The sequence below is a fragment of the Halichondria panicea genome, chromosome 16 (genome assembly GCF_963675165.1).
Source record: "Halichondria panicea chromosome 16, odHalPani1.1, whole genome shotgun sequence".
NCBI lineage: Eukaryota > Metazoa > Porifera > Demospongiae > Suberitida > Halichondriidae > Halichondria > Halichondria panicea.
The window spans coordinates 5,117,537-5,130,007 of NC_087392.1; the positions used below are offsets into that span (position 1 = coordinate 5,117,537).

At 40.0% G+C, this 12,471-nt stretch overlaps 2 protein-coding genes and 1 long non-coding RNA gene across 3 annotated transcripts in view; all 3 read left to right on the plus strand.

The window, feature by feature from the left end:
* LOC135349480 (neuroendocrine convertase 2-like) overlaps nt 1-9,488 on the plus strand; it is a 22,456-nt gene extending 12,968 nt beyond the window's left edge. Inside the window, exon 11 of the mRNA XM_064547999.1 lies at nt 8,477-9,488. Coding sequence (XP_064404069.1) covers nt 8,477-9,359 — 883 coding nt within the window. The 3' untranslated portion in view covers nt 9,360-9,488. The remainder of the gene's footprint in view (nt 1-8,476) is intronic.
* LOC135349482 (proprotein convertase subtilisin/kexin type 4-like) overlaps nt 3,125-12,471 on the plus strand; it is a 23,758-nt gene continuing 14,411 nt past the window's right edge. Inside the window, exon 1 of the mRNA XM_064548004.1 lies at nt 3,125-3,421. Coding sequence (XP_064404074.1) covers nt 3,197-3,421 — 225 coding nt within the window. The 5' untranslated portion in view covers nt 3,125-3,196. The remainder of the gene's footprint in view (nt 3,422-12,471) is intronic.
* LOC135349506 (uncharacterized) lies at nt 5,393-6,408 on the plus strand. Its single transcript, XR_010398926.1, has 3 exons — nt 5,393-5,876; nt 6,092-6,129; nt 6,334-6,408. It is a non-coding gene; the product is annotated as an uncharacterized LOC135349506 (long non-coding RNA).

The following is a 12,471-nucleotide window of genomic DNA, read 5'->3' on the forward strand; positions in this document are numbered from 1 at the left end:
CACACACACACATTGGTATCTAACTAATGTCTGGAGATAATTCTAAGAACCAAAATATTTTGCATTTCCCAATAGAAAACCAACTCATTCACACACACATTAGCTATCTTATAAAAAATAATAATAATAATAAAAAATAAAAAATAAATAAAAAAAATTTGTTAACAAAAATTAATGCCGAATGACCAAAATACCAAAAAAATATTTAGTGGTCGAAAAGTGTGGGCATGGTTTATGGCTTCTCTCAACCAGCTACCAATACAATCACAAAGAACACGACACCCCAGCCCCTGCAGTTTTACACAGTATCCACATGATAAAGAGCATCACAACAATAAAATAGCTAAAATAAAGGATCATGTGATCCCAAAAAGCACATGGAAAACTTAAAATGGCGCAGAAACAATCAACTGTGCAGTAAGCAAACGAATATGGTGCATACCACTAGCATTCTAGAGTGTATAATTGAAGCCTAAACAGCATACTTAGTAATTGTACACATTATTCCTCCAACAATTCTAAACCTCTATATATAACTGAGACAATAATTATTAGCTATATATAGATAGTTTTCATTTTTTGTTCTTTTACTTTTTAAGTCACAATAGCATAACATTGTAACTAGTTACAATGATGTACTATAATGTGGCTGTTATTAAAATATGCAACTGGGAATGTGCTAGACGTGTGGGGAGAGTTGGCGCGCCTCCAAAGATCTTTAACCCACCGTTTCCGATTCAAGGTCGGACATCTAGCTACCCCCGGTTGCTATTCCAATGTGTTTAACTCTAACTACTGCTCTAAGGTGTTTAGCTATAATACGAATATTTCTTCTCAGCATTAAAAAGACACAGCATAATTAAGTTAAACTAATGTTGTTAGCGCTACATTTACAAATAACATATGATATGTATATATTCTACGAACTGAAAATCAGCATCTTCCTGTTTGAGAAATTTGAATTTTTGAAATATAGAGTCAGCAAGGTCTCAGTGGACAGATATACACCCAACTTTTATTTTTTATTTCAATCTCTCAAACACACACACCTCTAGACTGACCTTCAATTTGCTGCCCCCCGAGAACCAGGGTAGATCTATACATTGCGCTCTCCTTCCAACAAGAAATCAAAGTGAGTCTCAATTTATATGTAATGAACAGTGTGTGTTCTCCTACCAGCACAGCACAAAATATAACTTGATAATGCTTCTGTACATGTACAAGCATCAGTCAGCTAGTTTAGTTCACAAAAATTGCATTGGCACATTACAATCGTTACCATGTATACGCATTGTGGTTTAGGGTAGAAATGGTAAAGTGTTTTCTACTACAGTGATTAAATCCCCTCCCCCCTCTTTTGTACAGGTGGTGGTTGAGGCTGCGGTGGTAGTGAGCGGCACTGACCAATGGAAGGACTTGGAGGATGACGAAGAGGAGGAGGGGCTTATCGAGGAGACGGACTCAGAAGGGGGCGCGGTCTCAAGCTCTGAATACGAGGATGACTAAATTATCACATGTATACATACATACCAGCTATACAATTATAGATTCAATTATTCTTTGTTTGTATAATTATTTCCATTTCATGTTGCATATAAAGTGATGTCATTAAAATCATAGATAGAACAGTAAGTTTCCTTTTCAAAATGTACGTACTAGCAGGACTTATAGATATTCATGCACTCCTGATAGCACCGTGCATGCATGGGTGCTGAAGCCTCGTCACTGACTGTATTCCAATAATCAAACAAACGATGTTTGTCCCAGTGGTATTCACGCCTAAATCGTTCCCTGTATGCATAATACACTTGTCAATCTAATGCCTCACCTCCCCCATACCGGGGATAGGTGGGGATTAGACCAATCACCTGATCTAATACCCCTACCTTTGGGCATGTTATTTGGTCTAATCCCCTGGTAGCCCTAGTACAACATGGGGGTGATGTGGGGATTAGACCTGTATCACACTCTAGCGAGAAGATAAACAGATTATTTGAAGTATAAATATTGACAGCTATACTCCTATAGAGCTAGTGAAGTCAAGAATGCAGAGATTGCTCAGGATCAATAAACTGTAAACTTTGCTCTCACTGTACTCCGGCATGTGTTGGAAGGAAGAGTGTGGCACACATCATGTGATCTTTAATTGACCTTTGACCCAATGCATGCATCAGGTGATCTGTCTAATTCCCCTAGGTAGGGGAGCAACTTCAAGTCTAATCCCCATCTAATCCCCATTTATCCCCGTAGGGGGGAGGTGGGGCATTACTTTGACGAGTGCATAATTATATTAGTCTCGAATACCCGCCTCAAGCTAAAAGCTTTTAGGTTGAGGCGGGTATGCGAGACTATAATTATATAGATAATGTATCCTGGCCAGAATTCAAAGTTCTAAGTAGCTAATAGTTATTTTCAATCTTTAATCTCAATTCAGCATAATTATATCCCTGGTAAACGGAGGCTAGGGCTACCAAAATTAATATGCAAAATTGTTCACCTATTCTTCATCAGCCTATAATTTAATAACTTAGTATTCAGTGCATGCGTTCTTTCGCTGCTGAAATAATAAAAAACAACATCACTGTGATGTTTGACATTAAATTTGCATGCAGGAATTGTGCTATTTCTTCTGCTGAAACAGCTTGCTGTAAAGACAACCGACTCTTCCCCTGATAATCAATAGATCAACGCAGTTATAAAAGCATAATATGAGTAGACTCGCTGGCCAGTCCGACATGACATCCACAAGGGAAGGGTTGTTTTATTTCAGCAGTGAAAAAACAAACCTATAGCACACAAAAATGCGGTTTATTAAAGTTAATTTCAATCAAGCTTCATACTGTACCTCCACTAGGCCTGCATGAGGCAAATATTCCGAATAATTTTGTGAACAACAAGTGCAAATTAAAACATTGTGTGAAAAAATGGAGAAGAGTAGGGTTGGCAAAAAGTTCGCAAACAAGATTGTGGGTTGGTATAGTCTTTGCATAGATCATCACATTAGTCTTCAGGCCATCCTTACACCTTCTCCTAGCACACATTCATTCAACCCCATGCAGTGAGTGGGTTGTCAATAGTGTGGGAAAGAATGTTAATGAGATTCATCACATGCATGGGCATCGTATAAAATTGTTCTTGTATAGCATGATCTAGTGAGTGTGCATGATCCAACTTTTTTGAACAACCAATTGCAAGCATGCCGTTTGATCTTCTGCAAAGAATGAAACATGTGCTGACATGGGCTGCTATAGTTTCAGTCACATCAGCATCAACCAGGAGCAGGACAGCACTGTTTGATCAGTCTGTTCCCACTGAGCAATACACAGACACCTGGGTGGTACAGCTGCTGCTACCACAATCACAGCTCACACTTGAAGCTCACACACTTGCGGCAAAACATGGTCTTATCAATCAGGGACAGGTACGTGGAGTAGATCTATTTGCTATCGGAGTGTACAATGTATATGCACTTATGAGTGTCCACTTATTGCTAGATCTATTACACAGCACACTCAGGGTGTACTTTAAGTATTCGATTTTAGGCGACCCCTCATGCAAAGTAGGGGGATGTAGCATGACAGCTGCATTGACTTTGTGACATCTGAAGTTTTTAAAACTGGGTAAATGAGCAAGTTCCCTTGTGCTAATGCCTCTCGGCATGTTTGCTTCGCTCAAAAAGTATAGAGTGTTACAATGTTATGTTACGAAATAAATTGAACTTCCACACATTAATCAAGAGTCACGGTTATAGAAGGATAAAAAGGACGGAATGTTAAAAAGAGGCCTGCGTGGGCTTGAATGCGCATGCACAGAAAAAGGGGTGCGTCTGCAAAAGGTTAAAGTTCGCAATGGCTGCTGCAGCTTCTGGCAGCACAGCTTGCAGCTCTTTTCTGATTCTCATAGCTAACAAATGATACAGGCAACGCTTTAGTGCAAGGCTAACTCACAACTTGAATAGAAACTTGTGCGAGCAGATGATGCTAGGAACGGTTCTGAAGAGACTGCAACAGCGTTCACACTAAGTGAAAATAGCCATAACTATTATGGAGAACAAAGCTTAGTTAGCAAATCCACAAATCAAAATAAGAGAACGTGGCTAGAAAGAAGCTGTTAGTTTTTGGTGCATGCAACCGTTGAGCAGTTACAGGTGGAACAGACAACTTTACCGTATCCTTTGTGCGGAATAATTAGTTTTTTGCATTCTTGTAATACTGAGTGGCATGTGTTGTTACATATACTGATTACATGCAGGAATAAATATTCTGTATCATGCATTGCTAAGCTACAAGTCATGTTACTCCATTGTTCGCACAGTGTGTCTATTAAAAGATAATTGTTGTGTTACATGCATGCAGCAATGAATATTCTGTAAGCTACAAGTCATATATTTATGTACTCCATTGAACTCCCTTGTTTTCGCACAGTGTTTATTAAATGGTTAACCTCACTTTTCTGTCTAGCTACATTGATCCAAAAAGGTGCACCAGATACCTTTAAAGTGTTCCTGTTCTCTTTACACTGTAGGTAGGCAACCTTGATGACTACTTCGCATTCAAGTTACCTGAAACTGATCAAAGGGGAAATCTACACTTGACTGGTGGTCAGAAAAATCACATTTCACAAGCACTTTCGAATGAGCCAAATGTAAAAAAACAACAACTATATAAACTAATGTTCAAGTCACTCATGTTCATTATTTTGTCTTCCTTGATTTAGGTGGGCTCTGTACAGCAACAAATAGCAAGAAAAAGATTCAAGAAAGACTACAGTTATCCAAGCGATCCAAATTTCAGCAAACAATGGTCTTTGGTGAGATGTTTGCATATATACACATGTATGCACATGCACACACTCAATACAATAGTATACGCAGTGAGCAGACTGATCAGTTTAATTATGCTGATAATATAGTACTCTTAATTGCTTAATTGTACATATTGTCCATAGACCTTATTATTTTACAGAGATTGAGGTGTGTATACTTAACGGCTTCGGGGGATTATTCTAATACTCCCATAGGAGGTCAACCCCATACATTCCAAATCTTGTATAGCGCGAAATTTTCGAGGCACTTATGTTTCGTGGAATGGTTCTAAATGCATTCGTTTGCATTTTCGCGGATTATTTTTCGTGTAGGATTGCTAACCCACGAAACAGTGACAATTTCGCGCTATACAGTATACGGAGAGTTGGGTGTGTATACGGGGGATTATCCATACATTCCTAATACACCCAGGAGGTCGACCCCATACATTCCTATATAATACTCCTAGGTCAACCGTGGTCAAACTAGCGGTAGAAAGGGGCTGGACATTAACGTGGAGCCTGTCTGGCTGCAAGGAATCACTGGGAGTGGTGTGATTGTGTCTATCATGGATGATGGTGAGTTGGAAGCATCTGGGGATAGTATTATATAGGCTCTAACAACCCAAGGTCAGGAAAATGTGGCAATGATATACGATTGAACCGCTTATATATATACATGTATTATGTAAGAAGTATTACCAGGCGCGCGACTGATTCTTGAGTGCAATAATACCAACATTTTTTTATTACATGCCATGGTTATAGTTAGACACTGTTCCCATGTAGTTCCCTAGTCTCATGAATCAGATCTTATCAACTAGTGCGTCTATAAGATATTGGCCTGGTAGTAGATTGTGGTCAAGGGCCTTGATCATTTCTACTACATTGTACAAGTCCTGCATTATCTACTACAAAGCAGTCTGCATAATTATACTGAGGTTCCATTTAGCTTGCGTAGTTCAGTGTTCCTAAGGCCATTATACTTAATTTCGGGTAATTTTATTATCTAGTAGGTATTTTGCATGTATGCAGGTTGGATTGCAGATTCCAGGAACATCTATAATTATTAGGTATTGCTTACACCAATAGTAGTCTTATCTACTCTTGCTATAATTTAGCAAAAAGTCCCCATTAGCTCAGGCATACAACTGTTTACACAAGTGAACTGATGTGGATAGTGAAATAGGACCTCTCACAACTGTGCCAGAATGCTGTCATGCATGCATGTTTGTGCTGTAGTAGTCTCATTGCCAGCTAGTGATATTAAGTTCTCTCACACATGCAGGATTGGAGATAACACACCCTGACATTTCTCCGAACTACGTAAGTTTTCTTGTCAGTGTAGTGCATGTGGTCACAACAAAACTACACTAACAGAGAAATGCCCGTGTGGGAATGTTGTGTAAATATTGGTGTTTAAGACAATGGTTGCTATTGAAATACAATACATATTGGCAAGCCTTAAATCAGGTGGTGTTTACATTATGAAAGCATACTGAAATAACATCTACATATTTTTATTTTAAGGATTCCAACGCTAGTTGGGACTTTGCACAAGGCGATAGTGACCCCACTCCTACCACATACTCTGGTGATGAGCCAGACAGTCATGGAACTAGCTGTGGAGGAGAGATTGCCATGGCAAAAGATAACAATCAGTGTGGTGTAGGGGTGGCCTTTAACTCCAATCTTGGCTGTAAGTCCATTCTTAAATTGATATAATTATACAACTGTCCCTGAGTTTGACTACATACAGTGTATAGACATGCATATGAATTAAGGTTACTGAAAGTTGTTGTTTTTGTTTTTACATTTATAATTATTTACCCGAGGCGCGCCACGGGTAAATACTTTAGTAGTTGGTAAGTTTGTCTGTTTTTCGTTCTGTGTGTTCTACTCACCTGAATGTGTATGCTTATACCATGGATAGCCTCAACACAACCCAGTAGTTTTAAATTTGGAAGAGTTTGATGGTAAAAAGCTTCGATTAAAAGCGAGCAAAGCTAAGAAGCTCAGAAGCTTGAACCTGCATATTGGCCTAGATGTACACGTGGCTTTGACTCGAGGCTGCCATGCTAAACCCCAAATTAACGTCAATTTAGGGATTGAATTCAGTGCTCTATTGTAACTATTTTTACTATATAGTCAACATAAATCCTGACATTGATCCACTTGGGCAGGCCATGCACATGCACTTTCAATGAGCAAAAGACAATAGTCTATACATGCACAATTTGTACGCTTCACGTCTCTCTCTCTCTCTTGTCTATACACAGGTCTCAAGGTTGACCTTGCTAGCGTGACAGACTCCATTGAAGCAAGTTCTCTTGGCTATAAAAACAACTATATCCAAGTTTACAGCAACAGTTGGGACCAAGTGACAAGGGTTTCATTGTAGAAAAACCAGGAATACTGCTTGAAAATGCATTAAAAAATGCAGTCAAAAGGGTAATTTATTTAGCACTCACACACGAAATGTGTATACAGTGTCTGACTCTGTCTAGGGTCGTGATGGGAAGGGCTCCATTTTCGTGTGGGCTTCTGGGAATGGTGGATGGAACTATGATTCTTGTGCTGCTGATGGCTACTCATCCAGCATCTACACTATTGCAGTAGGGTCAGCAGATCAAACCGCTGGTCAAGCAAGCTACGATGAACAGTGTGCTGGAAAGATGGCCGTCACTTATTCATTCAACTCAAGAACATTCTCAGACGATGGCTCTTATGACCCTTTCGACCAAATTGTGAGTAATAATAACATAATTACAAGTACGTAACTGTACCATATAATTATGCAGTACACCACGACTCTGAATGGGGAATGTACGGACGGCTTTACTGGCACTAGTGCTTCTGCACCTCTAGTATCAGGAGTCATCACTCTGGCACTGCAGGCAAAGTGTGTTACCTTACTACTCCTTTGCATGCATGCATGCATGGAAATATTGATAGAAAATACGGCTATGGCTGATAATTGGTTTGATATAGAAAACACACATGCATGCTATATTTATCATGCTCTAGTGTTCAAATGCATGATTTTGTAGCCATGAACTGACGTGGAGAGATGTGCAGTACTTGCTAGTTTACACATCCAACACTGACCCTCTCACTGATGGGGAATGGACGATGAACGGGGCAGGGCGTAAAATCAGTCACAAGTTTGGCTTTGGAGCTATTGACGCTGAGGCATTTGTAACTCGATCCAGAAATTGGATTACTGTTCCTCCACAGATTTCCCAGACCTTGACAAGCCACCAAACCTATGGGTAAGCCTACATACCTATATAATAGTTAGACACTGTTTAGGAAGTTTCTACATGATTTAGAAGCCCAAAGGGCTGGTTTTAGTATCCCGAACGCAGTGAAGGTTCTACTAGCCCTGAGGACTTCTAAATCATGTGGAAACTTCCTAAACAGTGTCTAAGCATTTTAGATCATAGCAACCATGAGTATTTAGCCAATCAGATTTGAATGTTCTTATCTAATCTTTGCTACATGATTTTCTAAGTGAAGTACATGATTTTCTAAGTTGGATAGAACACTTCCTTTAGCCAATCAAATTACAGTATTTATGGCAAACATGATCTAAAGTATACCATTTTTGTGGGCTGATAAGTGTGCAGCAAGCAATAATTATTATAACTGTTTTATGCACTTTCACATTTAGAAGTGCTCGCTTTGGACAACCTTTTACAATGCAATTTACAGTACCGAACACGGCCTCAGGTGTTCACTTCCTGGAGCACGTGGTTTTGACGGCTTCATTAAGAATAGAATATGTACGAAGATACACAATCACGGACTATTATACGTTCATTACGTATGAAGCCATAGATGACGCTTCAGTGAAACGCTGGTTGCTAGACCCTCATCCTCGCAGGGGGGACATCATGATTGAACTCACTTCACCACAGGGAACAACTTCAACTCTTCTTCCATACAGAAATTATGATTTTGTCAATTCTGACGATGAAGGATATGCTTACCACCTTTGGCCCTTCATGTCTGTTCACTATTGGGGGGAGAATCCAGTCGGAACCTGGACAATGACTGTTACGTTCAAGTCTTCCAGTGGTTATGTTAGCGTGTCTGATGTGGACCTTGCACTTTATGGCACGTCCAGTACACCTCAAGCTGTAGCAAATATTCCGATGGTGTGTGACGAAGCATGTGCTAGAGGTTGCTATGGAGACGGTCCCAATGCGTGCGATGTGTGCAAAGATTTTCGTATTGTATCTACGCTGGAATGTGTCACTACTTGCCCGAATAATATGCTTGTATACAGGGGATCGTACTGCAATGGTACCAAAACAGTATTACCTTTAGTTGCTATTACTTCTAAAAACATAACGGTATCTTCAAATTCTTTAGTAAATGTTGCTATTGCTGTTGGTACTTCAATGGGGCTGGTCGGACTTCTTGTCCTAGTGTGTATGGTGGTCACATGCATTGCGGTATACATGTGGAGAAAGAAGAAGAATGAACAGGGAAATCGACTAAGATATCATGTGCTTCAATCGAAGGATGACACTTCATCTGTTCCTGTATAAGATTGGACTAAACATTTTACAGACTTTATACGTGTAGAACTAATTAATGTATAATCCTTCCATGCATTTATATGATTTAGAGTACCTAAATTCAAGATAGATATGTGATTTCGTGCCTAATTTTAAAAAGAACATGTTGAGAAGAAAAAAATTAATGGTCAAATTAAAGTACAAAGTATAAAATGGATTTATATACATGCACCCTCGAGGAGAGATTGCCATGGCAAAAGATAACAATCAGTGTGGAGTGGGGGTGGCCTATATAACTCCAATCTTGGCTGTAAGTATTGTACCCATCCTTAAAATTGATTCAACTGTCCCTAAATTTGACTGTACAGTATAGACATGCATGCATGAGTGCATGTACCGTATAGCGGGTAATTTTCGGGGGACAAAATATTCGTGGTTCAGCAATATTGAGACATTTCGTGGGTAATATTTTCGTGGTTGCTGCTTGCAATGTAGGTAAAGGTAGGCAAGGTCGCTTCATTTGTGGGTAAAATATTCGTGGTCAGACCTTCAACCACGAATACCACGAATATTTTCCCCACGAAAATTACCGCTATATACACTAAAAGTACGTTTAAACACTATTTTTACTATATAATTATGGTCAACATAAACTGACGTTGATCCACTTGGGCAGGCCATGCACTTTCAATGAGCAATCTGGCCTCCCACAAAATTCATAAGACTATGTATATATATACATGCACACATGTTGGCTCGTGCTAGACTGCAGGGTCTTTTGCATGCATGCATGCTCAATTAATTGGTCTCTCTCTCTTTTGTATACACAGGTCTTAAGGTTGACCTTGCTAGCGTGACAGACTCCATTGAAGCAAGTTCTCTTACACTGTCAACTAAAAGTGTGCATGCATGCAATACACGATATTTTAGTGTGCTTAGCACACTTCATTTTTTACAATATAGCTATAAAAACAACTGTATCCAAGTTTAATACACAGCAGCAGTTTGGGACCAGGTGACAAGGGTTCCATTGCCAGAAATTGGATCACTGTTCCTCCACAGATTTCCCAGACCTTGACAAGCCGCCAAACCTACGGGTAAGCCTATACGTACCCGATTTTTGTGGGCTGATAAGTGTGCAGCAATAAAGCAATGATTATACTCACTATTTTATTCACTTTCACATTTAGAAGTAGTGCTCGCTTTGGACAACCTCTTACAATGCAATTTATAGTATCGAACACGACCTCAGGCATTCAGTTCCTGGAGCATGTGGTTTTTACGGCTTCAGAATATGTACGAAGATACACAATCACGGACTATTATAGGTTCATTAGGTATGAAGCCACAGATGGAGCTTCAGTGAAACGCTGGTTACAAGACCCTCACCTTCGCAGGGGGGACATCATGATTGAGCTCATTTCACCACAGGGAACAACTTCAACTCTTCTTCCATATGATTTTGTCAATTCTGACGATGAAGGATATGCTTACCACCTTTGGCCCTTCATGTCTGTTCACTATTGGGGGGAGAATCCGGTCGGAACCTGGACAATGACTGTTACGTTCAAGTCTTCCAGTGGTTATATTAGTGTGTTTAATGTGGACCTTGCACTCACGTCCATGCAGTACACCTCAAGCTGTAGCAAATATTCCTCAGGTGTGACAAAGCATGTGCTAGAGGTTGCTATGGAGACGGTCCCAATGCGTGTGATGTGTGCAAAGATTTCGTATTGTATCTACGCTGGAATGTGTCACTACTTAATATGTTTGTATACAGGGGATCGTACTGCAATGGTATACCAAAACAGATTCTGTAGTTACTAATGCTATTGGTACTACTTTAATGGGTGACGACATAACAGCATCGGAATCAAGCTATCGGCACTTCAATGAGACTGCTTGGACTGCTTGCCCTAATTGTGTGTATAGTGGTCACATGCATTGTGGTATACAAGTGGAGAAAGAAAAAGAATGAACGATGAATTCGACTAAGATATCACGTGCTTCAGTCGGTGGATGACACTTCATCTTTTCCTGTATAATAGGACTATAAAATATGGTGGCCCTGAGCGCTACTCTAGTTGGTAGTTCATACTTGATAGTTCAAATGCGTAGTTGGTAGTTCGCAGTTGCTACTTGATAGTTCAAATGCGTAGTTGGTAGTTCGCAGTTGCTACTTGATAGTTCAAACACGTAGTTGGCAGTTGGCAGTTGGGAGTTGGCAGTTGGCAGTTGGGAGTTGGCAGTTGGGAGTTGGTAGTTGGTAGTTGGGAGTTGGAAGTTGGCAGTTCGTAACCTTTAAACTTTGCAACAATAATTAGCCTGCTTTTAAATTATGATACTGGCACAGATATCTAGCTGGCCTAAGACAGCAATATTAAATCTTATATGTACACATCTAGGTAGGGAGATCATTTCAAGTCTAATCCTCATGTACCAGATCCCAGCAGGGAGGGGGGAATTATAGAAACAGGTTTTGCATGGCACTTTTAGATTCTATTGAGGCTATTTAAAGTTATGGTTAAAAGATTAGAGGCAGTGCAAAGATATATCTATGTACAACATTTGCTAACTGCAAAGTTTAAAGGTCACGAGCTATATACCAACTGCCAACTCCCAACTGCGAACTACCAACTACCAACTGCCAACTGCCAACTACCAACTACCAACTGCCAACTGCGAACTACAACTGCCAACTCCCAACTGCGAACTACCAACTACCAACTGCCAACTGCCAACTACCAACTACCAACTGCCAACTGCGAACTACAACTGCCAACTCCCAACTGCGAACTACCAACTACCAACTGCCAACTGCCAACTACCAACTACCAACTGCCAACTGCCAACTACCAACTGCCAACTGCGAACTCCCAACTGCCAACTGCCAACTACCAACTGGAGTAGCACTCAGGGCCACCGTAATAAAATGTACAGACTCTACGCAGAACTATAAACCTAGCTTCCATTTATGATTTAGATTAGAGTGTCCAAATTCAAAGCATTCCTTGAAGAAAAATTAATGGTCAAAAGTATATAATTATTAAAGTGACACAAAGTATAAAAATGGAACTAAACCCCTCCCCCATTCGTTTATAACCAGGGAATCAGTCTTTCATGCAGTCATGTACTCAACTTA